Source organism: Eretmochelys imbricata, chromosome 1 (genome assembly GCF_965152235.1).
Source record: "Eretmochelys imbricata isolate rEreImb1 chromosome 1, rEreImb1.hap1, whole genome shotgun sequence".
Classification (NCBI taxonomy): domain Eukaryota; kingdom Metazoa; phylum Chordata; order Testudines; family Cheloniidae; genus Eretmochelys; species Eretmochelys imbricata.
This window is the reverse complement of record NC_135572.1, coordinates 156,329,744-156,356,668: the sequence shown is the minus strand read 5'-3', so window position 1 is coordinate 156,356,668 and position 26,925 is coordinate 156,329,744. Positions and strand designations below refer to the sequence as shown.

Genomic DNA, 26,925 nt, shown 5'->3' with positions numbered 1-26,925 from the left:
AACTGAACTACAGTGCCGAGCAGGCACTGTGGTGGCAGATCAGAGTCAAAATATTTGTTTTTTTGGCTAAAATATTTCAGCTATTGACCAAAAATCAAAATCTTTTTGGATCTAGGCAGTCCAGTTTTTTTTTATAAAAAATTGAAATCTGCTGTGGAAAGCAGAACTTTCTGAATTTTTTTTTTTTTGGCAAAAATCCAATTTTCTGTGGAAAAACAGTTTTGATGAAACAGTGCTAGACCATCCATACGTGAAACACAAGGACAGACAGGCCATTCAGCTGCTGCTTTTCTGGACTATGTTTTGGACGTGCACTGAGCATCCAGAATGCCCCCAAGAGGGTGTCCTATTTATGGGGAAAAATTAAACCTCCCTTGGGCACTATCAGCTTAAAGTTTGTGCTCAGAACCGTGCTCGCCACTACTTATAGTGAAGGTCTTGAGTAAAACATCATCATATGTTTTTCTTTTTAATGTCAATGAAAACGGTTTAAAAATGTTTACATATTGCCACGTAATCCTGTAAATGCAAATAGTGGGCATGGGGCCAGTGCATGGGAAGCAGAAAATGAAATCCACTGAGATAAATTTCATGGTCAGAACCGTGTAACGTGCAAGATCAAACAAAAAAGGTAGGAAATTCTCTCTTTAGGGGGTGCGTTTTGCACCTTCCAGGGGGCCACGTTTCCAAGCTTTTCTCCACAGCCACCAGGGTTGGTCACTGAGCGCCCGTAAGCGGGGAAGACAGGCGGAAATGCCGCCCCGATCCCCTGACTCCCGGAGCTGGCGCTTTAAGGGAAGCACCCCGCCCCCCGCTACAAACCCCGAGGAGACCCCGGCCCAGGGAAACCAGCAGCGGGAGCCCAGGCTGGGCGCTGGGTCCACAGGGGCGGGGCAGCCGGCAGGGGCACCTGCAGTGACCGCCCCAAAGCCGCAGGGGGCAGCCGAGAGCCGGCACTCCTCGGCCGGGCCCCGCCCCGATGCCATGACACCTCCCCCTGTGATGTCAGGCGCAGGTCTCTAGGCAACAGATCCCAAACAGCGCGTTCACGTTTCCTTTCCGCCTGGCAGCGCGGGGGGCGCGAGCGGCCGGGGTCCGGGCAGCAACACCAGCCCCGGGGCGGCATCGGGCTCGAGACCGGCACGAGCATGGCGCTACCGCTCCTGCCCGGGAACTCCTTCAACCGCAGCGTGAGTGACAGCGGCAGCCCCGCCCCCGAGACCCCGTCCCCAGCCGCATCCTGTGCCCCCGCTCCTCGCCCCGCCCCCCCGGTCCTTTGCCATCCCGCCCAGCCCCCTGCCCCTGCCCCCCCTGCAGAGCCCCCTCGGCACTCCCCCTTCCCCTACATCCTGCACCGCTACCTCCTGTCCCCTTCCCACAGCAGCCCTGTGCATAGCCCCTGCCCCTAGCCCTCCCCCACCCACTCTGCCCCAGCCACCCCCGGTTTCCCCCCCAGTACCTCCCACCCTGCCCTCCTTGCATAGCTCTTTCCCCAGCAACCCTGCATAGCCCCTGGCAACCTCACATAGCCCCTCCCCTGCACCTACCACCCTGCATCGCCCCTCTCCTGCACCACCTACCCCTTGTACTCCCTTGCACCTAGCAACGCCTGCACCAGAGCCCCTTGTATCTAGCAATCCCACTCAGCCCCTTCACCTGTACTCTTTACCCATCACACCTACCTTTCACAGAGTCCCTACCCCTGACCCAGCACTCCTGGCACCTAGCAACTGCACAAGCGCCTGGGTCTGCAGCAGAGCCCCATCTGCACTGCTTCTACCTTCTGGTACCCTCACACACCTTGTAGCTCCTGCACCTAGCAACCTCCCCCTGCACCCCTCTGCTGGCACCTGCCCCATGAATGCAACAACCCCCAGATATTCTTTCTAATCAACCCCCACCTACCCACACACTCCCAACTCCCCCTTTGTTCCTCTCTATATGCTCCCTAGGTATCTCCCCAGCATACCATACTAATCTACCATGCAGGTGTTCAATACCTTTGTTTTCTCATGTGCGGGGAAATAGGGACAATGATACTTGGCTCCCTTGATAAAAAGCTTTTGAGATCTACTGATGAAAAATGCTCTGAAAGAGCCTAGTGTTGTTGTTGCTCCCCTGCAACGTACTTCCCAAGTGCACCCTAATGAACTCCAGGCTCCCCCAATATTCTTCCACAACATACCCTTCAGCATTATCACTTCCAGTATGAAGAAAAGGAGGACTTGTGGCACCTTAGAGACTAACAAATTTATTTGAGCATAAACTTTCGGGACTACAGCTCATTTCATTGGATGCATGCATAGCCCCAATGAAGGCATGCATCTGATGAAGTGAGCTGTAGCTCACGAAAGCTTATGCTCAAATAAGTTTGTTAGTCTCTAAGGTGCCACAAGTCCTCCTTTTCTTTTTGCGGATACAGACTAACACGGCTGCTACTCTGAAACTTCCAGTATTCTTTCAATATACACAAGTATAGCTCTTGATTGAACTCAAGATGTGATTGCTTCACACTGTCTCTCTTATACTTATCATGTTCCTAGAAACCCATACGTTTGAAATGACTGTGCTTATCCCAGGGGAGAAGGGAGTGTAAGTCTAATTTTCAGAAGATTGTTAAAAAAATGTTTATTGCCAACATCAGGTGTTGGCAGTATTTGCACCTGAGGAAATATTGCTACAAATGTGTTCTAGCAGCAAGTGTAGATGAGGACAAACACAACTTGTCCTTGTCTATACTTACTGGTAAACAATGTTTCAGCTGTACCCGTCGTCAGCAATAGGTATTTTTCTCTGCGTATATGAGGCTTTGCTTCCAATACACTTATCCTCTCTGGCCTTGTCTGCACTGGAGAATTATATAGTGTGTGATTAAAATATTAGTCTGGGCCCAGCGTAAGTGGTATACTACTACAGTGTCCACACTATCAATAATATTTCACTTGCACTTATCTGTGCATCCACCCACAGCTGTAAAGTAAGCACATTGCCCTCAGGGGTCAGTGATGGGAGGACTAATTATCATTTACAAACTAGTTTTAGTGCTTCTCAATTTCATGAATACTGTAATACTGCAAGCTAGCATTGACTAAGAACAACTTTATTCAGACTTGCTTACAGTACGGCAAACAAAAAAATATATAAAGTATGCCTTTAAAACATTTGTAGCAAATCTGGGACTTGGGGGAGAGAAGCGGGGGAACTGACCTCTTGTACATCAAAAAAAAATTCCAACATAGGTATGTCATAGGTGCTTTCTTCTGCTTCCATTGAAGTCCATGGCAAGACTCCTGTTGACTTGTTTGGCAGTAGGATTGGGCTCCACAGTAGTTGTCACAAGCAGACTTAACTTAAATTCTGGAGTTTGCTACCTTCTCATTACACATTTATTGAGCAAAAGTAAAATAGTGTTACATTTATAACATTTCTTCTTTTTGAAGGCTAAAGTAAAAAATGAACGTATTTAGCAAGCAAGGAAGAACTGAGTAACCAACCAGTAGTTTTTAGGACAGTTTGAACTTTGCTTATTTATGTAACAAAGGAAAATGGAAAGACAAATACACTGTTTAAAAAAAACACCAAAATCAAAACCAGGACACTTCAGGGATAAACAAAGTTAAGAACGATAATACATCATTCATAGCTGACAACAGCATTATTTATATAGTTCCATAAGTATTCATGGCTGTTTGTAAATATGTAGAAGGACAAGGTTCTTACCATGAACTCTAAAATAAAAGAAAATAGAGTTTAGACAGCCACCACTTTTTCAGATCTGTCCATTAAGGATGGGGAAATTTAAATAATAAATTTGCTGAATAGCACAAATATTATCAAATATTTTTGAATATCAGTAGGTAAATACTCGGAAGTGAGTGTGCCAAAATGAAGTTCAGGTTCAAAGGCTAGAGAGAGAGAGTTAAATCTTCATGAGAATATTCTACTTAGTCATGTGGCTTCATTTGTCTATTTTGTAATCATTCTTCAGATATTTTAGCTGCTGGTTGTTATTGCTAGCTTTTGCTGTTCTCAGTGCCCTTTTCTCGGAGAAGACTAGGAGGTGGGATGTGGGGTGTAAATCTCACTCTAAAATTTTTGTCATGAGCCACTTTATCTCAACTACTACAGTTGGCCTACTGTGTTTTCATTTTGTAATGAACTGGCTGGTGTGTATATGATTCCTCAGATACTCTGGTGATGAGTGCATTCATAGGTGCTGGTGCACCCCCTGGCTTGAAGTGATTTCTATCATATACAGCAGGGCTGGCCAACCTGAGCCTGAGAAGGAGCCAGAATTTACCAATGTGCATTACCAAAGAGCCCCAGTAACAAGTCAGCGGCTCCCCGTCAGCTCTCCCTCCCGCCTCCAGTATCTCCCACCTGCCAGAAGCACCTAACCCTCCATCCCTGTGCCTCCCACCTGCTGCAATCAGCTGTTTTGTGGTGTGCAGGAGGCTCAGGGGAAGGGTGGGGGGAGGAAGAGGAGCAAGGGTGTGGCAGACTCAGGAGAAGGGTGGGGGTCTTGGGGGAAGGAGTGGAGTGGGGCTGGGGCCTGGGGCAGAGCCAGGGGTTGAGCAGTGAGCACTTTGTAGCACATTGGAAAGTTGGCGCCTATAGCTCCAGTCCCGGAGTTGGTGCCTATGCAAGGAGCCACATATTAACCTCTGAAGAGCCGCATATGGCTCCGGAGCCACAGGGTGGCTACCCCTGATGTACAGGGTTTACAGTTTGATTCAAAGGCTCTCAGCACCCCTATGATACAAATAGTTCCAGCAACCCTGGATGCATTAGAAATACCTACATAGATGTGTACCATCTCTATCCACTGGATGGAAGCAGAACTGCTCAATTGTGTACTATACCTTCTTTCTAATAGGGGAGCTCCTTTTAGCTTAATCGGTAAAGGTTTCTTTCTTGGTGGAGAAATGTTAGGAGTTGTCTCTATTGCTTCTGTGAAGTTTTGAACAGACTTTGAGAACCGTGAAGGTTCTACTTTATCACAGATTAGATACAGTACTTGGCTTTATATACTAAAGGTCTAGATAAGGAACATATATATATGGTGTGTGTATGAATATATATATATATATATATAGTTAGAACTCATTGAATTATATATACGTGTACACACACACACACACACATAGTCCAGAGAGATCTAATTATATGCATCATTTTCAAAAATTAAGTCACAGTTAGTACAAGACAGTACAGAACACAACAGAGCCGGATGGTACCATGCTCACAGCACTAAGGTGGTCTTCCAAGGCTATGCTTGCTGTAGTGTAGCAGTGATGCTTAATTTTGCTGAGAGGCATGTTTTTGGAGGTTGCTGCTTTTATATACTTTTATATACTATATACAGACTAACAAAAAGGTTTGGACCATTCCTGCCACAGCTGCCTTCCCTTCTCTTATCTTCACCATGAGAACAACAGGTGCAGAGCAGCAACAGTAGCAGTGTTCTGGATGTTTTTGGGGGTTGCTGCTTCTATATACTGGAAAACATAAAAACCACATTGGTTACTACTAGGAGCACTACCACCAGTGCCTCATCTTTTGTGGAGAAATCTAGTTCCAGCAGTAGCACCTACAAAACAAGAAGGATTAGTGGCTTTGTCCTTGCTATTCCTGTTAGCTCTTTGCTTATTTTTTTTTCTGCTGTTAATTCCATCGTTCCGCTTCCTGTTGCTGTTGTCAACACTACTACAATGACCATTCTCTTCTGTTCCCACTGTTACTATTATGCCAGTTACTATGCCTATGTGAAGGGCAAGAAGAAGTGTGGATGGAGAGGTGAAAGTACCCATTTTTTTTGATTTGTACATGCCTAATCAGCAAATTTGCCGAACTAGGATGTCTCTCAGGGGTACTGGTTGAGCTTTGTGATTTTTGGCAATTATTCTAGCTCAGTGGAGATGATGAATTTGTTAAAATTGGGGCTTGTAAAGTGATTTCATGATGCTTAGGTCTTTGTGTATGTCTCAGTCTCCTTCTGGTTCTATATTTGTCAAAATTTATCTATCAGCAGCATTCAGTCTCTCCTTAGCTATGACACATACAGAAAGGTTTCATCTCTGCTTGTTTCCTCTTTCCATATCAACTGTACACAATAGATGGCTAAGATGGACATCTCACAGCTGCCCCTGTTGCTGGCACTTGGTAGGTAGCATTCCCTGTCCCTGTCCTACTGTAAATAGTGCCTCCTTCCAACTTGGCAGCTTCCCAGAAAACAGTATTACTACTGAAATGGCTTATGCTGTTAGTGACCATTCTACTTAATCGAGACCAATGTCTAACCATTTGGGCACCCGAGTTAATTAGACTCAAGGATTATATATAAATCCTTATATATACACCTTATAAATACCTAAAGATAGATTTTTACAGTATCCACCCTAGTGCCCTCTTTTCACTGGATGAAACAGCAGAACTAACAGAAACCGTGCAACTTTTGATGTTTCATTTGCTGCAGAGGGTAGGATGATTTCTGGTAGAAATGGATCAGGAGGCAGCAGAAGCTTGAAACATTCACTGCTTGCAAAGGGAAAAGGGAGGAACTCGCCTCCCTGCCCCCCCTTCTTCTTTTTCTTTTAAGGCACTTATCATGCTCCATTGAAAAACAGGGGAAAATATATTGTGCAATTCCGTTTTCCTGATCCTGCTAGTGAGGCCAGGATTAATTAAGAACCAATGATGTCTTAGTAGTAGTTACAGCAACAGGACAAGCAAGCACAGCTTCAGGAGCAGGAAGTCTCAAAGGCCAACTAGCATTGCTATTGTTAATGTGGTGGTTGATTTTTAATCCATGTAGAATGGCAGCATTTTGAGCTTCATATAGTCAGTGCCACACAAGCTGTAGGCATACACTTTGGGAATGTTGTTTGCTGGGACAGAAACTTGTGAAGCCTGATAACTATGATCCATCTGTTGAATCTTCTGTGTAATGGATGTCCCAATTTAGTGCATGAGAGGTATGCCCAAGTACAGCAAAAAGAATGCACAAGCTGTTTTGAGTCCAGAATGGGTAAGGAAAGTGGTGCGGTGGCATGCCTGGCACTATCTCCCTCTGTCATCCTACTCTCCTGCTGTTAGTACTGTCCCATCTGCCTCCATTCAAGGTAGCAGTACCATCACTTGTATTCTCTGTTCTCTTCTCCACTGGGGCTAAGGGCAAAAAAAACCCCCAACCTAAATTGGTGGTAGCAACATGAATGCCTATTATTGTTCCAATCATGCAGTGCTTTAATACCAAGATCAAGCACAATTCCTCTCACCCCACCATGCAGCAGATCACACAGCTGAGATGATGACAGTGGGCATGCAGCCCTTTTAAATTAGTGGGGTGAAGGGGAGAAAGCTGGATTTTAGCTGACCAATGAATTTTTGTTCCAAAAGTTTGAGATCCTATTGAGATGCACCTTTTCTCAAACAGTTCTGCCTGGTACTTCTCAGAAGATCTGAAAGTGAGTTTACAGACCTGAGAAGAAGGGGGAAGGTGGGGGGGAAGGTCTCATCTTCTGTGCCACTAATGTTTGGAACAGCTCAAATTCCATGCATGCACCTCTGACTTCAACAGCTTACTGGAATTACCCTCAATGATGCTAATGTTGCTATTGTTACCATGACAATTGCTGCCTCATGCATTCTCTGCTACTTCTCCAATGTTGCCAAACTCAAGAGATCAAAAGTTGCCCCCCCCCCAAAATCATGAGATTTAAAAAAAAAGAAAAAATTACATTGTGTATGGCAGTGGTTCTCAAAGCCGGTCCACTGCTTGTTCAGGGAAAGCCCCTGCCGGGCCGGACCAGTTTGTTTACCTGCCGCGTCCGCAGGTTCGGCCAATTGCGGCTCCCACTGGCTGTGGTTCGCCGCTCCAGGCCAATGGGGGCTGCGGGAAGGGCGGCCAGCATGTCCCTTGGCCCGTGCCGCTTCCCACAGCCCCCATTGGCCTGGAGCGGCGAATTGCGGCCAGTGGGAGCCGCGATCGGCTGAACCTGCGGACGCAGCCGGTAAACAAACCGGTCCGGCCCGCCAGGGGCTTTCCCTGAACAAGCGGTGGACCGGTTTTGAGCACCCCCTGCCCATCCCCAGTGTGTCTATGTGACAATTAGTGCTGCCCACTCTCCCAAATGTACTGGGTAAGAGGATTTTGGCCCCTGCTGTAGGAGCTCTCACCCCCACATCTGCATATCCACTATGCAGCGATTAATCCTGTCCCTCCCAGCCTCACCTCTGGTCCTTCTCTTCATTCCTCTTTTCCAAGCCTGTGGGGCGGGGGCCGTCTCTCCCTTCCAGGCTGTTGGGGCAGGTCCATGGACTCTTCCCACCCCTCTACCCCTTCCCAGGCTGGGTGCTGCAGGGGGAGGGGGCGGATCAGAAGCACTGTCCTGTCCCTGTTTCTCACAGTGGGAGGAGGAAGTGGAGCTGCATTGAGTTGCTGGGCTTTTTGTTCCCTCCTTCCTTCACCCCTCCTGAGAGTCCAGCAAGCAGAGGAGTAAGACTCTGCTGGCTTCCTGCTGGGCTGAACTTCACAAGGGGGCTGCAGCTTCTCACGTCATCATGAGATGAGTGTTGGCAACACTGTACTCTCCAGTCAGTGCCACCAGAACTAGTGCATCACTGTTTCTTCGTGCTATTCTCCTCAACAAATACCACACATCCCTAAACATATTGGATAATCTGCAGGAAGTCGTGGATGGTACATGGCTAGAAAATGGTCAGCTTAAATTTGCCTTCTTTGTTATAGCCGTAAGGTCTAACATGGTGAGAGAAATTGCCAATAGATATTGTGGCAACTTCTGTTGCTTTGCTTATCCCTCAGTTTCCTGGTCATCCATTATTTCCAGAGAGAACCTGAATGTCAGAGTGATGTCACTGCCACAGTGTATACCATATGTATTCACTTCCAGTGTTTGGTCAAAGCAACCAACAAAGTATATGTGTAAAGAGACCTTTGTGCTTTTCTTCCTTTCTTACTTAAAGGAATATGCTGGCACATACACACTGTTTGAAAAGTTTATTGTTCGCAGAACCTTTTAAGGTTAGTTTGCTTCTAATAATGATTCTGCATATAACCATTTTAAAGTGTTCTTTATGTAGAACCCTCTATGATTTTGCAGCAGACAGTGAAAGATTCTTGATGGAATTTAATTATTCGGCCATTTGGTTTTCATATAAAAAGTTACATTTCCGGAAGAATTCCTATGGGAGCAAATCTTGATCACTTAACAATTTAAGACACAACTAACCAAAATAAAAAACAGACAGAACAACAGGAAGGCTGTCTCAGGACAGGCTCGAGATACACAACACCTAGTTTTGAGAGCTGTTTTCCTTTACCTAGATAAAATACTTCCCTCACTTATTGGCCATGCTTTTGACAACTGTGTTTTTCTCCCCAGCTATTGCTTCAGTAATAGAGGGGGAAAAAATAAGAAATATTAGATGTGCCCAAAGTGGTGCTATTCTGTAGAGCCCTTTGGTATAAATCAGCCATTTTTGCCTGCAAATTTATCTTTTTAAATTCAGCTTTATTATATTTATTTCCCATTTGAACTCAAATGTAGAAAGCTTTCTCCTGCTATGTCTCCTCCACACCACCTTTCCCAGTTTGGTGAGGAGCTACTAAGGTAAGAAAATAAGGAAACAGAACAAGAGAGCCGTTGACCAGCATCAGAAAAAAAAGATGGAGAATAAAAGTAGCAACCCGCAAACCTTTTACAAAGAAATTGCTATACTGGATCAGACCTGTGGTCCACCCGTGTCCCATTTCTGAAGGTAGCCAGCATCAGATGCTTCAGAGGAAGATGCACTGTGTTATAAAGGAGTACTTCTTTAGTTGCTTTCATTATGCTTCCTTGACCATGAACATGCTCCTTATACTCTTAAACAATACTTCGCTTCTCACTGAACATATGGGTATACATTCCTATTGCCAGAAGCAGGGAAAGAATGGAAAGGAGAGATCTATTCACCCTTCTACAGGCATAGGGGCAACTGCACACAAGAAGATGAGGGAGGACCAGTGGAGTAATTTTTGTCCAACAGTTGGACCGAACAAGGAACTGGTTCCACAGATGAGCACAATTCCCCCTCTTCCCAAATCCCCTCACTAGTACTATGTCCTACGTTTATACTATAAAAGTTTGTGTGTGTGTGTGTGTGTTCATGCGTGCGCATCTACATATGATCAAATATATCAAGGATACAAATATCCCTATCTGTAAGATGGGAATTGAGAATTGACCAGCTGGATTGGTTCACTTGACTGGCAATATTCTGGTTATGATATATTTTTAGAATTTCCATTTATATTAAAATTAATTTGAGGGAAGTTTTTAAACTGTTGATTTAAATACATCTTTTTACGATTATTTAGTAATGGCGTATTCTCTTTTTTCCAATCTGTTTACAGCTAGGGAAAGAAAAGTTTCATAAGTCTCAGCATTGGGGTTACTGCAATAAAATTGCTATGTTGGTGGGAGAAGATAAACCTGGAATAGGAGGTGAACCTTTGCGTGGACAAAAGCTGAAACCTAAATATACTGTGTTTCCCAGAGGTGTGGGAAGTGATGCTCCTTCATGGGTAGCATTTGATAAACAGGTATGTAGAAGTCGATCTCTGATATAAAAGTGTTTTTGCAAGTGGTTAATTTATGCTAAAAAAGTATAAAGTGGGTAGAACTTAAAAGAAAAAGAAAATATTTTCTGCACAGCAGTGGTTGACATTTATTTTTCCACAGTATTAAGTGTAGCTACATTGATCGATATACTAACTGCAACTGTCTAAATAGTCCACCACAAAGTTCCTAACTGGGGATTGGAGGGTACAGTGTGAATTCTGCAGGACATAAAGTATAAGGAAGGACAATGATATATTTCTTTTTAGTGAAATATATGGGGACCAAGAAATTATCTGGTTATCTTAAAAAACATCAGTGGAACTCATATATGAAAAGTTACAAGATGTAATTGATAACTTCTATCCCTGTCCAGTGGTGAGCTATGTATGGTTCAGAGACCCACTGGAACAGAATTGAGGCTCTGCTTCTACAAAGCAATTCGCCTATCTAGACCTTTATACCTGTGCGAAACGCCATTGACTTCCCTGGAACTCCAGATGGGTGTAAGGGTTTGATTGGATTGATTCCTTTTGTGATAGATAGACTACCAAAATATTTTAAGATGTTTAATATCCAATAGAAAAAATGAGTTATTTGATTTGTCACCCTAAATTGTGTTTATTCTTAAAACATAACTAGTCATTTTTCAGTTTAAGGTAATCTCCTTTTCTCTTCCCCTCTGCCCCATCCTTTCTAAATGATTTTGCATTATTGAAATGGATGACTTAGCAATTACATATATTTCAATCTTACAAAGCATAAGCATATTCATATACAAGGGTATAAAGAGAAACAATGTTTGTGGAGCAAAAAGCTTAATTGATCAAACTAGTATTACAAAGTGAAAAGCAATTGGGCATATGAGTACAGTAATGAATGGTTATTTAGGACCTGATCTTGCATAGAGGTCCTTGCATGTGGGCTCTTCCATCTAGACGGATTCTCATGGGGGTCAGTGAGATTCCATTTGGGCACAAGGGACCAGCTGCCTGGATTCCTGTGCGTATCAGGATATTAAAGTAGAGAGGTGTGTCAGCACATAATGCATCCCATTATTATGGGACCAATGGCTCTGCCCCAGAGATAGGCTTGCAAACAGTCTTCTCATTATAAACCCTAATGTAGCCTAATCACATCTGTTTAATCAAGAAGCTGAAAATGTGACATGCTTACTCTATGGCAAGAGGAGTTTATTTTGCCAAGTCTGAAGGATCTAGATAAAACTCATTTTCAGTAAGAAGCAAGTAAAAATTCCCCCTACTTTTGTAATATAACAAAAATAACTAATACTTTTTGGAGTGTATATAACGGAAATATTGACTTAGTTTTAAATTCTCCCTGAGCCACGGCAGCTTCTTCATGCTCCTCTCTGGGACAATGATGCTCCTGGGGGTTGGTGGTGGAATGTCTCCTTTGGGCACTTACAAGCTCTGAGAAGAAGGGTGCTCTGTGGAAATGTGCTGTCCAGATGGGGGGAGGGAGGGGAGATGAAATCTCTCTTCTGTTCTCAATGTTGATGTGTCTGATGCACCACGCCTCCAAAAGTCTTCTCCTTTCAGAAGCAACTTTGTCTCAACAGGACCTCTTCCCAAAAGGCAGATGATTCTTTATCTACACCACTCCTGCAGTGGATTCGGCAAGTAAAGGCAGAATCTTTCTTTGCCCTTTGCTGTTACCAACCTTTCCCTCTTTAGCCTTAGTTAATGGACCATTGTATGACTTACAGGAAAAAATAGAAAATGATGGAACCATGACTTCAGAGGGAACCATGACAGAAGTACTTTTCCACTAAATGTATGAGACAAGGGTTTTTCTGGCACACAGAACACACTACTGTGTAAAGAACCGAATGGGGTTGGAGAACATACCAGCCACTGGCAGCCTCGTGGTCCAGGTGCCCTGCACAATTAGCCTAGTTCCAGCTTTATTTAAGTGGAAGTACAAGCACTGGTTTGCTAGAAAAGCTTGAGTGGAGATGAGAATAACCAAGGCAGACAGGCTTGAAGGCTTGGAAAGGGATGGGTTCTGGAGGGCTGTCGGGAATGTCAGGAATGAAGCTGGGGAAGACACTTCCCACAGAGAGAGGAAAAAGAGGATGGGGGAATAGTATCAGCCCAAACCATTCTCTGGTTCTTACCTTACCCTTTTCCCTCCTTGGAGGAATTCTCATTCATCATTTAACATGCCTTCTTTGAGATGCTAGCTATACATATGTCAAGCTGCCCAGTCACCTCCCATGGTTATTCTTGCTGCCAGAGGTAAGATTTAAGCTTCTACAGAATTAAAAATAAGTAATAATCAAATTATGTTTATATAGCATTTGCATGAAAGCGCTTTACAAATGAGTGGGCATTAGTGTCCCCGTATGGGAAAACTGAGGCAGAGCGTTGAAGAAAGTTGTCTGTGGACACGCAGCTAGTCAGCAGCAGAGCCAGGAATGGAACAGGTCTCCTTGTCCATTGAATCACAATACATCCAGTTTTGTTAAGACATAAGTAATGTCATCTGAAATGGTTGATGGTTGAGGGGTGTTGGGCAAAGTTAAGATTGTTTATGTTTACTTCACTGACCACCAAAAATTTTAGCTAGTATTTTCACATCTGGGTGCCTAAGGTGAGGCACTTAAATCCATGATTAGAAAACTGTATAAATGCCCAACTTAGGCACCAAGTGTGAGAATTTTGGCCTTATTTTTTAACTATATCAACTCAAAGTTGATCAGAGACTATATTGTACTATTTAGACAACCTTAACTGATAACTTACAGATTTGTTATGTTTTTAACTCCTAATGTTATTGTCCTGAAGCTTAAGTGTTAACTCATTTGTTAACTTGCAATCAAGGTTACTAAAGTTCTTAAGATTTTTTTGTTTTTTTGGGCCAGGGAAAGGGTGGAAGTCAGAAGGGCATTATCATGTACTGTTCAAGTGCTGCAAGCTGCCCAGGTCTTTGTTCCTTCAGGGTAAATTTTAATCCCTTTTCTGTAAAGAGAGATTCTCCACTCTTGCAGTTACATCCTTCTTCAGCAGAGCAGGAAGGACAGCCCAATTAAGAAACAGGACTGGGAGCCAGGAGATCTGCCACAGAACTTCCTGTGTGATCTTAGACAGTGCACTTGGCCCGTCTCTGCCTCAATTTCCCCAGCTGTAAAAATGGAGATTGATACCTGCCCAGGGATGTGCTCAAGTCTACTTAATTACTATTTGAAAAAGTACTTTGAGTGTCTCTGGTGGAAATGCTAAAGAAAGGCAAATTATTAGCAATTATGTGTTATGTTATGTAGAGAATTTTGACATCTTTAAAAAATTTCGAAGCCTACTTCAGTCAGACATCCATCAGTACCCGTATGGCATGAAGAATGGATAGATAGGGTCTTTCTTCCGTTGGTCAATTTTATCAATGGATTCCAGATTAAAAATGCATTCTTTCATTACGTAAATCTTGAAAATATAATGCTTATGAAAGAGGTACTAGTTAGCACTGGTTTGAGCTGGACATGATAGGGAAAACTATGCAAGTTTCCTTCGTGTTTTCTTGCCTGTTTGTGCTGTGCTTCCTTTCCTCTTGGTCCATATACAAACATTTTTTACAATTTTCCCCAAGCTTGACCTCACGAATAAAGACAATAAATGGTGCCAAATTGTTGAGTAGTTTTGCTATGTGCACAAATGAGTGGTAATAGATGAGCAAAACTCACTAGTACATGTAACCATATGGAAGATGTCATGGTCTCTAGAGGTGAAAGCTGCTGTAGTAAACTACTGAGCAGTGCACTCACAAACGTTATTTTAGGGTTACTTCTACTGTAAGTTAAAGGAAGGGAGGATCTAGATTTGTGTTTGGCGAGGCCAGCCCCAGCCTTCCCTGAGGTTCACACACTCACTGAAACACAAAACCCGGTAAGTTTTGAAGTGATTGTTTTGTACAGCCCTAAATGGCACCCAGTTATAGGAAGCTTATATGGGGTTTCTCTGTGACAGTAGTCTGCTGATAGCTTAATATTTGATTTTTTTTTCCCTTCTCTACTCAGATTTGGTGATAAAAATGCCACCCAAAAGAATATAAAAATATGCGATTTCATGTGGATTTGTATTCTTATATTTCTGAAAAGTAAATCTACCTGCTGAAATGCACACATTTTGTTATCTTTATAATTAATTGTGCATCTGAACAACTTCCCTTTATTGACATCTTTTTTTATTGCAAACACACTGGATAAAGACTTCGCTTCTTTATATTTATTTATTTATGCTTTTTTGTAGGTATTGTCTTTTGATGCCTATTTTGGTGAAGAAGTGCCTGAAAAAAATCAAGAGCTATATAGAATAAGACATTGTAAAATATACTTCTATCTTGAAGATGACACAATTCAAGTGGTTGAACCCCAAGTCAAAAATAGTGGAATACCACAAGGTACCTATTTATAATAACCTTCCTTTGTTTCTTCACCTCTAATCTTTTCCTCATTGAAGTCTTTGTCCGTCTGAAAGGATACCTAAAGTGTCTGCTTACATAGGCCTGTTCTACACTACAAAGTTTTGCTAGCATAGTTATGTCCACTAGGAGTGTGAAAAAAATCACACCTCCTACCTGACATAGCTCTCCTGGCAAAGCCCTCACTGCTCTGCTGACAGAGGGGCAGGTATTAGCTTCTGTCAGCATAGTTAATGTTTGTGGAGATGGTGCAACTATGCTGGGAAAAGAACTTGTGCTGGCTTACACCACTTCTATACTAGGGGGCTCTGCTGGCGTAGCTATGCTGGCCAAGTCTTTGTAATGTAGACAAGTCCATAGTGTAGCTAATTTTGAGTACAAATCTATGATGGACTATAGATAAAATTCCTTTTCTTGCTATGGCCATTAATGAGTACTTCCTCACAGGCTTCAGTTTAGAGCAGGGATGGGCAAACTTTTTGGCCTGAGGGCCACATCAGGGTTCCGAAACTGTTTGGAGGGCTGGGTAGGGAAGTCTGTGCCTCCCCAAACAGCCTGGCCCTGTTCCCTCCCACTTCCCGCCCCCTGACTGCCCCCCGCAGAAGCTCCCACCTATCCAACCCCACCTGTTCCTTGTCCCCTGACCACCCTCTCCGGGGACCCTGCACCTCTAAGTGCCCCCCCCCCCAGGACCCTGTCCCTCGGCCCGACAGGCCCCCTGGGACTCCGACACCTATCCACCCCCCCCCCCCCCCGGTTCCCATTCTGGGACCGTCCCCGCCCAGAACCTCTGCCCCATCCACCCTCCCCTTGTCCCCTGACTGCCCCCCCCGGACTTCCTGCCCCTTATCCAACCCCCCTGCTCCCCACCCACTTACCATGCTGCTCAGAGCAGCAGGACTGGCAGCCGCACTGCCCAGCTGGAGCCAGCCATGCCGCCGCGCTGCCCGGCAGGAGCTCACAGCCCCGCTGCCCAGAGTGCTGGCAGCACAGCGAGCTGAGGCTGCGGGGGAGGGGCCGGGATCTAGCCTCCCCGTCTGGGAGCTCAAGGGCTGGCCAGGACGGTCCTGCGGGCCGTAGTTTGCCCACCTCTGGTTGAGAGGATCCAGGTCTAGTTGACGACCCTCCTGTTTTTGAAAGAACATTCTGTGACCAAGCTGCTGGACAAAGTCCCTATTTTTACACAGCTATGATTGAAATTACATGATTATGGGTCTGTCAGCACAGTTGCATAAACTCTTAGTTTTCCAAGGGGATCCAAATTTTTATATCTGCACAGGGCTCTACTTATCAGGCTAGGGGTGAAATAAAATCCAGGAGTCCCTTTTCCTTTAGACAGTGCTTTGTGTACTGAATGACACTGCCTCTCTTGGTGTTGAGTGGCCCCTCCTTGTGATCAGAGGTCTCACTGGCTGTTCAGCAGAGGAGCTGGCTCTGGTTTCAGTAGGCACTCCTAGTCCTACCTGGGCAAATGCTCTATCAGGCTCTGGATGAAGGCTTGTCAAATCTCTGATTCTTTTAACGTGGGAAAATATGAAGAATTTAAACCCTCCGTCTGTGATTGGAGATAGCAGCCCGGAAATCTGTTCCTTGGTTCATGTGATACAGAAATGTGAGAAGCTACTTCTGGGTTAGATGTTCACAGCCTTTCTTGGCTACTAGAATGATCTTCAACAGCTGGTACACCTGAAGCTTGAGAGCCTGCAATACAACATAGGGTGCCACTATGAGGCTTGTTGCAGGCTTGTTTCACTAAAGAAAGATAGAGCAAGACCACTCTCCATTCCATTGGAGTTAGGTGTTGGAGCAAATATGTATCCCTATTGCCCGTGTAGTGGTAGGGGTTGGAGAGGCTAGGCTGCTGGGCTTAGAGTCCCACGCTGTTTGCTCAGGTTCCAGTGGGGACTGGAGGACTCTGACTTATCTCTTACATACTTGATTGAAGCTAGTGCTAACTGCTATTGGAGTACTTTATTTTTTTTTCTTTGGTTTTAGATACTGTAACTTACCTTGAACATTATTGTAGAGAAGCAAAAATATTTTCAATGCACTATACAGGTGTATCTGGAAGAACTTTATGGCTTATACAACTCAGTCCTGATTCTTTACTACAGAATTAGCAACTATTCTTGAGAGACAAGGTGGCTGAGGTAATCTCTTTTATTGGGCCAACTTCTGTTAGTGAGAGAGACAAACTTTCGAAAGTTTGTCTCTCTCACCAATAGAAGTTGGCCCAATAAGAGAGAGTACCTCAGCCACCTTGTCTTTCTAATATTCTGGGGCTGATAAGGCTACAACACTGCATACAACAACTCTTGAAGCGTTAAAATTAATTCAAAAGGACTACTCTGAGATTTTTTTAAAAACTGTCTAACTCTCTGTTGCCACTTGCGTTGGTGAAGAGGCTTTATGATTTCAGTGTGTCTATAGCAGAGTTTTTCAGACCGTGGGGCATGCCCCCAGAGGGGGCCATGGAGAAATATTCAGGGGGGCTCGGGTCAGCCATGCGTGGGTCTGTGAGGGGGGGTGTTGAGCAGGGAGTGCCATCTCTACCCATGACTCACCTCAGCAGGCCACCCAGCCTATGGGTCAGTGTCAGCATATACATGCCCAGTGCTGGCTCTGCCCCTAGAGACCATCACATGCACCTTCCTCTACCCTGAAAACCCAAGGGAGGGAGGGGCAGGTATGGGGGGGGTCTGCAATCAAAAATTGTAACTCAAATGGGGGGGCTCAGCTCAAATAGTTTGAAAACCGCTGGTCTATAGAGAGATGATATGGATAGAAAGCCTCTTCAGCCAACCAGATTACAGATTTCAGCCAAGTCATTTGAATAAAATAGTCCATAAAGACAAAAGGAGGATTTTAAGTGTTCTAAATTTCATGGCGGCTGGTGAGCTTTCAGTTGCCTGATGTAGGTAAACTGCAAAATACAATGTGTCCATAAGGAATTTATATTTTGTGTTAAATATCCAGGAAAGGTAAGAAGCATGCATTAACTTGGCTTTTTGAAAAGGTGAGAAACTAGATTTTACAGAAGATTTTACAGAAGACTTCTATTACTGGTATATGTGAAAATGTCTATTACTGATGTATTGTTTAGCCTGAGCACATTAAAAGTACTTAAGCAAAGACAACATTTTAAAAACACTATTTAAAAAAAAAAATCGAAAATCACTAGTTGCCAAGTACATTCAGCTGTAAATACAACAGTGGTCTAATGTTGTTAATCATACTTATATGCTGGTAACCCTCAGAACCCGTTCAGGACTCGGGCCACACTGCATTAGGTTCAGTATAGATATGAGAAAACTCAGTCCTTACCTAGAAGAGCTTAATCTTGAAAAGGAGGAGGGAGGGAGAACAGACAAAGGGCGTGGGAAAGAATTACAGCAAATAAGTGAACAGATCCTGGTAACAATGGCTCATATGTTAGTTGCGTGTAGTTATTTTTATACACTTATTTTTGTTCATACTTCCGTATTCTCTTCTGAGTGACTGTGCACTTACACGTTACACTGCAGGTGTACGTGCACCCAATGCACTCGAGTCAGAGACTTTTGCCAGTAGTACCACTAGGTGCTGCATGTGCCCTCTCCCATCTTGTACACCTAGCCAAGGGCATAAAAAGGGCTGATCCACTGCCTCCCTCTTAGTTCCTTCACGCAACCCGTGGCAAGAGCTGGAGCTCCCCATACCTTTAGCTTAGGTTTGCCAGCTTTCTAAATAATTGTTTTGTATATAGCTGTGTATAGGTAGTTCTAGTGTAGCTATAAGTTAATGTAATTACTCAGTTCTAGTTTAGGAAAAAACTGTTCATTTGAAATGAAGAAAAGTCATCAGGATTCAAGCAATGTACCACATGCAGAGCTGTTTTCCATGTGACAGGCAGGCATAAAAGCTTCTTGATTTGCCTTGGTAAGGGACATGTGCAGTACTTGTACCTCCTTCCCTACCAGGACTAAGAGACTGAGGGATTTCCGCCTCAAAGCCCTGCTGAAGCAGGGTAATGCATCCCTTTTCCTAACTGGACCCCAACAACAAAATAATTAAATCAAGTCGACAAGAAGTACTCCTTTTGCTACCTGGGATCCCAAGCAGAAATTGATGGGAAAACGTCACTCTTCACCCTCCTCCCCAGCCTCCTCAGAGCACTCCCAGCATTCTGATCCTTCATCTCATAAGAAGGCTTCCAGTAAGCACTCCACTACTGGTTTGAGGTGTCATAAGCACTCACGGGCTCCATTTGTGGTGACAGTGTCAACTTCGGCTCCTTTGGGGCCATTGAGAGTAGTCTCTTCATCCTTACTTGGTACATGGTCAGTAAAGCTGATTCAGACCCTATTGGCACTGCTGGCTGTCCAACTATCCTAGCTGAAGTCTTACCTGTCTTGGTCCCACTGGCTCCTCAGGCATTCCTGTCTGCAAAGGAATCTGTGTCTCCCCTTACCAGACTTTCCATTGTTATACCCGGCTCCAGTTGGGGCAACTCAGTGTCTTTGGCACAGTTGATACGATCAGCACCTTCAGCACAATCAGCACCACCAGCCTGCTCAGCAATGCCAGCGCCTTTGATGTAGTCTGGGCAGACAGCATGTCTCTCCACATTATTATGCCAGCACCATTGGTTCTGCCAGTACCAATCACCTTGTTGGTACTCCGGCCATCTTGTCCCTTGGTTTCTTTGGATCTGCTGGTGTCCTCCATACCCTGACCACTACAGACTCCAAGGGGGACTGCCCCTCCCTTTTCTGAAGAAACCTACATTTCTTCTTCAGACTTTGAAAGGGAGGAACTTGTATCACTTTGAAAGTCTTTTAGATCACCTTTATAGCCCTCTTACATGGGGGTTATGGGTCCTAAGAATCAGGACTGGTTTTCCACCCTGGGCTACTCAGACATTGTAGTATCCCTCCTAGCTTTACTGATCTTGGGCTGCTCTGAGGGATTCGAGACCACAATCATAATCTGAGGGGAGGATTCCTCCCACTCCAGTACAGGAAACCTCTGGTCAGGCTCCTGCTACCATCCCTTAACTTACTGGATTCAACAAAATCTGGAAAGGAGAAATAATGAAGGAGCTCCTAGACGTTCTTCTCTTCTCCCCCCCATATCTCATCCTCTTCTCCTGATGAAGCAGTCAGTCCAGATTCCACGTCTTCCCCACAGAGGACTTCGGAGTTATTAACCTCAACATTTGTCAGGTGCTCAGATTCTGCCATGATGGGGGCGAAACAGTTACTTACCTGTAAGTTAATGGTTGTTCTGTGAAATGAGTTGTGCACATATGCATGCCACTGCGGTGTATGTGTGCCAAAAACATTCGAGTCAGAGACTTTTGCCAGCAGGACCATTAGGTGGCACATGAGCCCCTGCTCTCTTCATACACCCAGCTTAGGGCATAAAACAAGCTCGTCTGTTGCCTTCCTCTTCATTCCTTCTTGCTGCTATCTAATGTCCAAAGTAGTGGGGAAGGTGGGAGGATTGTGGAAAGTTCATGCATGCAACGCATCTTGAAGCGCAACACTTACTGTACAAGTAAGTAACCTTTTTTTCCTTCAGGTGATTGTGCACATGTACATTCCACTGCAGGTGACTCATCAGCAGCTCCAATACAGATGGAACAAATTCAGATCACCTGAACAGAGACTGTAATGCTGACTTGCTAGAGTTAGCATTGTCACAAGAAGCTTGAGTAATGGTGTAATATCTGGAAAAGGTACGTACAGACAACCACATTGCTGCACATAGACGTCTGCTATCAGGATATTGCTCAGAAGGGCTGATGAAGTGGACTGAGCCCTGGTGGAGTAAGCCGTTATTCTCGGTGGAGGACAGATGTTAGCAGGATTGTAGCAGTTCTTAATGCGGTCAGAAATCCAGTGAAAGATTCACTGAGCTGACATGAAAGGTATGTCTATACTGCAGTTAGACATCTATGGCTGGCCCATGCCAACTGACTTGGGCTTGTGGGCTCGGGCTAAGGGGCTGTTTAATTGCACTGTAAATATTTGGGCTCATGCTGCAGCCTGAGCTCTGGGACCCTCCCACCTCACAGGGTCATAGAACTCGGCTCCAGCTCTACATCGCAATTAAACACCCCCTTAGCCTAAGCCCAAGTTGGTGGGCAAGGGCCAGCCACGGGTTTTTAATTGCAGTGTAGACATACCCTAATTGGCCTTTAACTCTCACACCGTAGGCTACAAAAACCCTGGGAGAGGCTCAAAAAGATCTAATATGGTCCAGGTAGAACGCCAAAGCTCTACAAACATCGAAGGTGTGGAGTCTTTCTTCAGCTTTGGAGAAGAAGGGGGTTTCGGGAAGAACACCAGAAGATGAACAGTTTGGTTCAGGTGGAAAGTTGACACTACCTTTGGAGTAAACTTGGGGTGTGGCCTAAGAGAAACTTTGGCTTTATGAAAGACCATGAAAAGAGGGTCACCCAGAAGAGCTTGAAGTTCTGAAACTCTCCTTGCAGAAGTGATGGTAGCCAGAGGTAGTGAGGTTGTAGCCATAAGTTCGTAGGAGGATCCCATTAGTCTAGAGATCCCATACAGGTAGGGGACTAGACACAGATGGGTAAACATTCAGCAGACCTTCTAGATATCTGGATACCAAAAGGGTGAGAGAAAACAGAAAATCTATCTATTGCTGGTTGTAGTGAGATATGGAAGCCAGGTGGACTTTCCCAGAACTAACTGAAAGCCACATGATTTCAGGTGCAACAGATAGAATTTAGACATGTACTGGACTGTTTGATGGGGCAATAAATGTTGTGATTATGCCCAAGTCATAAACCTAAACCGAAACTTTGCTGCATACGTGGATCTTTGCTGCATCTCTGCTGGATTTTTCTGTTTAACAAGATGGTTTAACTATCCTGGGAGCACAATCTCTCATGAGTTTTCAACCAGGGATCATCCATGAAGTGGGGAGACTAGAGGCTGGGATGTAGAAGAGACTTGCCCTGCTTCTGAGAGCGGTGGTGAAGTGGATAACATATCCCTCCTTTACAGTGCTGAGCACCTACTTGTCTGATGTGAAGTCTTTCCAAGCACAGTGAAAGAGAGAGGTGTCTTCTGGAGGAAGAAGATATGGTCAGTGTGCTGTCCTTGATCAAGCAGTCAAAATGAATGCTTGGAAGTTGAAGATGTCTGGTGAGAAGGGCCAGCTGTAGACAAAGTTGACTGGCAAAATCAAGCTGTTCTAGACCTTCTCTTCATGGAATCTTGTAACATTCATGAATCCTATAGTACGGATGATGCTGAAATTGTTTCCTCTGTCACTGGGGTGTAAACTCTTAGCGTAGGAAGCATTACATGGGAGTCTTTCAGGCTGTGCATAGCACCATCTGTTTTTTGGGGGACATAGCTTAGACCCTATGAAGAGCAAGTCCTTGATTGTATTTTGCAGCTTCTTTGGAATGCCAGAAGCCTGCAGCTAGGAAAAGCACTCATGGAGATGGACGTAGCCATGCAAGGTCCCATCAACGTCATCAGTGGCTGCCTGGAAGGGTGTTCAGGGTGTGAGGTGTCCTTTTGAAACCAGAGCCAGGAACTGTTCCTTATATTCTTGCGGCAACTTGTCATCAAATTTAGAAATTTTGCAAAAAATAATAAAAGTATGCTTAGATAAGAGAGTTTGATAGTTGGCCACTCTGATTTATAGAGTAGTGGTAGAATAAGCCTTCTGGCCATATAAATCCAGTCTCTTGAACTGCTTGTCTTTGGGAGTGGCTTTAGGATGGGACTGTCAAGAGCAGCCATGACCACCAAGGAATTGGGAACTGGTTGGGTGAAAAAGTAATTTAAGTCTAGCTGAGGGACTTGACAACATTTGTCCATCCATTCGACTTGGTATAGAGGTGAGGTTCTGCCAGATGGTTTTTGCCAGCTCCAACAAGGCTTCATTGTTGAAGGCAGGGGTTTGTAAAATATCAAGGGGGCTGTGTGTATTTTCTTGCACAAGCTCAGCGTGCACTCCTAAGGAAATGGCCACTCTTTTCATCAGGTTCTCCCTTCGCCTCCAGAGACTTCCAGTGTTAATTGATTTAACCTCTCAATACCTCTGTTAAGAAGGGAAGTAAAAGTATCCTCATTATACAATTGGGGAATGGAGGCACAGAGATTAAGTGTCTTGTGCATAGTCACACAAGAAGTCTGGCCGAACGAAGAAGTGAACCCGAGTCTCTAAATCCCACTCCAGTGTGTTAACTACAAAAACATCCTTCTGGTGATTTTAAAAAAAGGCATTTAATTACTACTGAAAATGTATGGATTTTGGGGGGGGGGGGGGCAGCACTCAAGGTTGAATTGCAGGAGAAGGGATTGTTGGAGTAAGGGGAGTGGATTAAGTGAGAGGATAACGGAGTGGGGGGAAGTTGGAGGGGTGAGGGGAAAGAAAGCAGAGGGGGGTGTAAGAAAGATAATAGTCATGGAGAATCAAGCTGGGTAGCTAAAGGGCTGCAGTGATAGGAAAGGGGCAGAATGAGGGAGAAACAGTGAACAATGGCAATAGAGGTAAATGAGGCGAAAGAAGTCTCCAGGCCAAGTGTCAGGGTTGATAGAATGGTGGTAGAAGACTGAAAAGGCTCCTGCTGACTGATCCTGTTTTTCATTTGGAGAGGATATAGGAGGGTGATTCAGAGGGTCTTTCTGGGTGTAGTACTGCTAGGGTGGCTGGAGGGCCTTGACTTATCCCCTACGCTTTCAGCTGCAGATGGTTGCTTCAGTGAAGAGGCTTGGGTTTTCTATTGTCCATTCCCTGTGAGATCTCTCCAGCTTCTGCTGTATCCCATGTAGTGTAGATAGGGGGTGGTGTCCTGTGTGGGTCTCTCTGGGTATGGTGGGGTCATGGAGGGTTGTGAGTTACCCACTGTGCTCTCTGTTGTGGCTAGTGCTGGCTGCTTTGGCAAAAGAGTATTATATAGACTCACATACCGAGAGAACATTTCAAGGTAGACACACTTGAAAAAGAGTTTTTCTGAAGCAAAAATTATGAGTTTACAAATGTAAAAGAATTAGCTCACAAACAAAACAGCAGAAAATGTGTGTTTACCAGTAGTCAAAACCCCCTAAGAGTAAAGGATTTCCAGAAATGATTTTCAGAGACTTGAAAAAAGTTTCTGTGAAATTGGCAACAATACAGGGATGTGAATATCTACAAAATATAAATAAGGTTGCTGTGACGGAACTAAAATTGTAAACTTGATTTAATGCTGGAAGATGAATTGCTAAAATTTGAACTTACAATACTAAAGGAGGAAAAAACCTTCTGGTTTATTTTACACAGCAGGGTAATGTGCTCCATGGAGATGTGTTTCTAAAGCTCACCAACATGTTGCCCATTAAACGGTTCATATAGACCCTGCTGGTGCTCTTTAATGTAGTGCTGTTTGAAGCAGAACTGCATTAAAGCACATCAGGGAACCTTTAGTGCACACCAGCGGGGTCTACGTGGACCAATTAATACACAACACATTAGTGCTTTGTAGAAATCTCGTTCCTGTCGAGTGTTACCCCACTGTGTATACAAGCCCTTAGAAGCATTAGAAGAAAGCTATCCAAACAGAGAAACAAATACATTCATTCATGTTTTGCCAGGCCAATTTGAAACTGACTTTGGAGAAACTGGAACCAAAGCTAAAAAATACCAGGACAATCAAAATACACAAAACTAAGTAAGGCTATGGGGGCACAGAGTGAAGGAGAGATCAATAATTTTGAAAACACAAAAAAAACTCTACCTAAATCTTTCCAGGGTCAGAGTTTTACTGCAGAGCAGTAACAAGAAATCCTCCATGTGCAGAGGAGACAAGTTAGGGTGATTCTAATATGCATTTCATAATCCCCAGCTAACTTGAACCCTGGCTAGCTGACGCTCTCTGTTATGAAAGTCATTTATGTCCCATGGGGTTAACTGTAGTTTCCAGTGCAGCTTAGGTCCCACAATCTAGAGCACAGTTAAGCAGCTGGCTGGCTTCCCCAAGGTCAGCCAGCTGAAAAGGAGAGTGGAGCTGCCTGCTGGCTGGCTTCCCCAAGGCCAGCTGGCTGAAGAGGAAAGTGCAATCAGGCAAGCGAGGTTGCAGTTAGCTCCTCCAATTTAACTGAATCTGATTATCTAAAGTTATTTGATGTTTCCTGGAACGTTTAGATAATCAGGATTCTATCATGTTTATTTTTTAAGGTCAGGCTTGACAAAGCCCTGGCTGGGATGATTTAATTGGGGATTGGTCCTGTTTTGAGCAGGGGGTTAGACTAGATGACCTCCTGAGGTCCCTTCCAATCCTGATATTCTATGATTCTGTTCAGGGCCAGATCATGCCCTTGCTGCATGCTTACACAGGTGAGTGGATATAAGGAGCCCTCTTACTCCTCCATGCTTGCTTTTTCTATTGTGGGGTGAGTAGAGGCTCCTGGGGTGCTACTCCCCTGTTCTGTGAAGGTTGCTTTGAGTGAGTGGAGTGAAGGCTTCACTCATTTCTTTCTGCCTCCCTTTACTCGATGCATGGGCCAACACAGCTGAGCTAGTGTGTATGGGAGGTAAGATATACCAGGAAGAGTGCTGGTGCTGTTTACTTTCTCTGTGGAGTTAGGGAGGAAGTGGAGACTCAATTTTGACATAATTTGTTCCCTGCTCTGCTCAGCAAGATTACAATTGTAACCCTTCTGCCTGTCAGAGTTGGCAGCAACAAGGGCCAGGTTCAATATCTAGGGGTTCCGTTCCAATAACACAATGCAAAACCGGCTCGAGCCCCCACCCAGTGACCTGGGACAAATATATACCACCCCCGCTGGGCGCCTCCAAGAGGCAATACTTCCCCTCTCGCAAGCACATAGTCTGAGTGTAGCAAAAAGCCTTTTAATAACAGAGAGAAGCAATGTGGCATTATGTTGGGGAAACACCACCAATAGGATTCATAACAGAACCCACAAGCGAAACCCACCCCAAGCAAATTGGGGCATGTCCTTTCCCTTTGGTTCTTGAGTCCAGCAACCCCAAATCACTCAAAGTCCCAAAAGTCCAACGACCCAAAAGTCTCTGTCCCTGGTCAGGGCAGCCCCAGAGTACAAACGTTTATCTGCAGAGTTTTTACCTCCCAGCCTGGGTGGAGGATGGGGGGGGTGTTAAAGGGCACCTTATGTGGTCCAACACTGATGGCCCCACCTCTCCCTGGGGCTCCGCTCGCTGTCCCGCAAACTGCTCTGCTCCGCCAGCCACTCCACTTGCTGTCCTGCAAACTGCTCCGCCAGCCGCTCCACTCACCGTGCTGCAAACAGCTCTACCATATAGCTTCAGTCTCCCCCACTACTTAACACAACACTCAGTGATTTCAGCTCTTTTGTGATTTCAGCTTGTAGTAGGGGAGCCACAGTGCTGCTGCACCATTAGCCCAAAGTGAATTCAGCTCAGCATCCTGTAACTAGACTCCTAATGGAGTCAAAATTAGCTCTGATATTCCACAGTGGAGAGAGGAAGAAGTGCAATTAGCATGTAAGGCCCACACCAGGGGGCCCATGCCACCAGGTATTAATACCTGTTCCCAGCCTCTGTCAATTCACAGAGTTTTGGAACCCATGTCCCTTGCCTAGCGAGTGCTACTTAGTTGATGGCGAGTCCCTCCATCATAACAAAAGGCCAAGTACAGTTCCCTGTCCTTGATTCCCATAATCAGGGTAATAACAATTTATTCTTCCTGCCCCAATAACAGAGACGCTGGGGATCCCACAGCAGCCAAAGTGACCATTTGGGCAGCTATGGCCTCATTCTAGGTGTGGTGGGTGTGCCTATGCAAATGAGATCAGCCCCTGAAGTTCTTTTCCACAACTTGCCACACCTCACCACCAGATGTCAGGGTGGAGCTCAT

The 26,925-nt window shown here is 44.7% G+C and overlaps 1 protein-coding gene across 1 annotated transcript in view; it reads left to right on the top strand.

Moving 5' to 3' along the window:
- Window positions 1–1,148: 1,148 nt before the first annotated feature.
- Window positions 1,149–26,925, top strand: part of EFHC2 (EF-hand domain containing 2) — an 86,851-nt gene continuing 61,074 nt past the window's right edge. Inside the window, exons 1-3 of the mRNA XM_077807231.1 lie at window positions 1,149–1,190; window positions 10,418–10,606; window positions 14,888–15,038. Of these exons, the coding sequence (XP_077663357.1) occupies window positions 1,149–1,190; window positions 10,418–10,606; window positions 14,888–15,038 (382 nt within the window). The remainder of the gene's footprint in view (window positions 1,191–10,417; window positions 10,607–14,887; window positions 15,039–26,925) is intronic.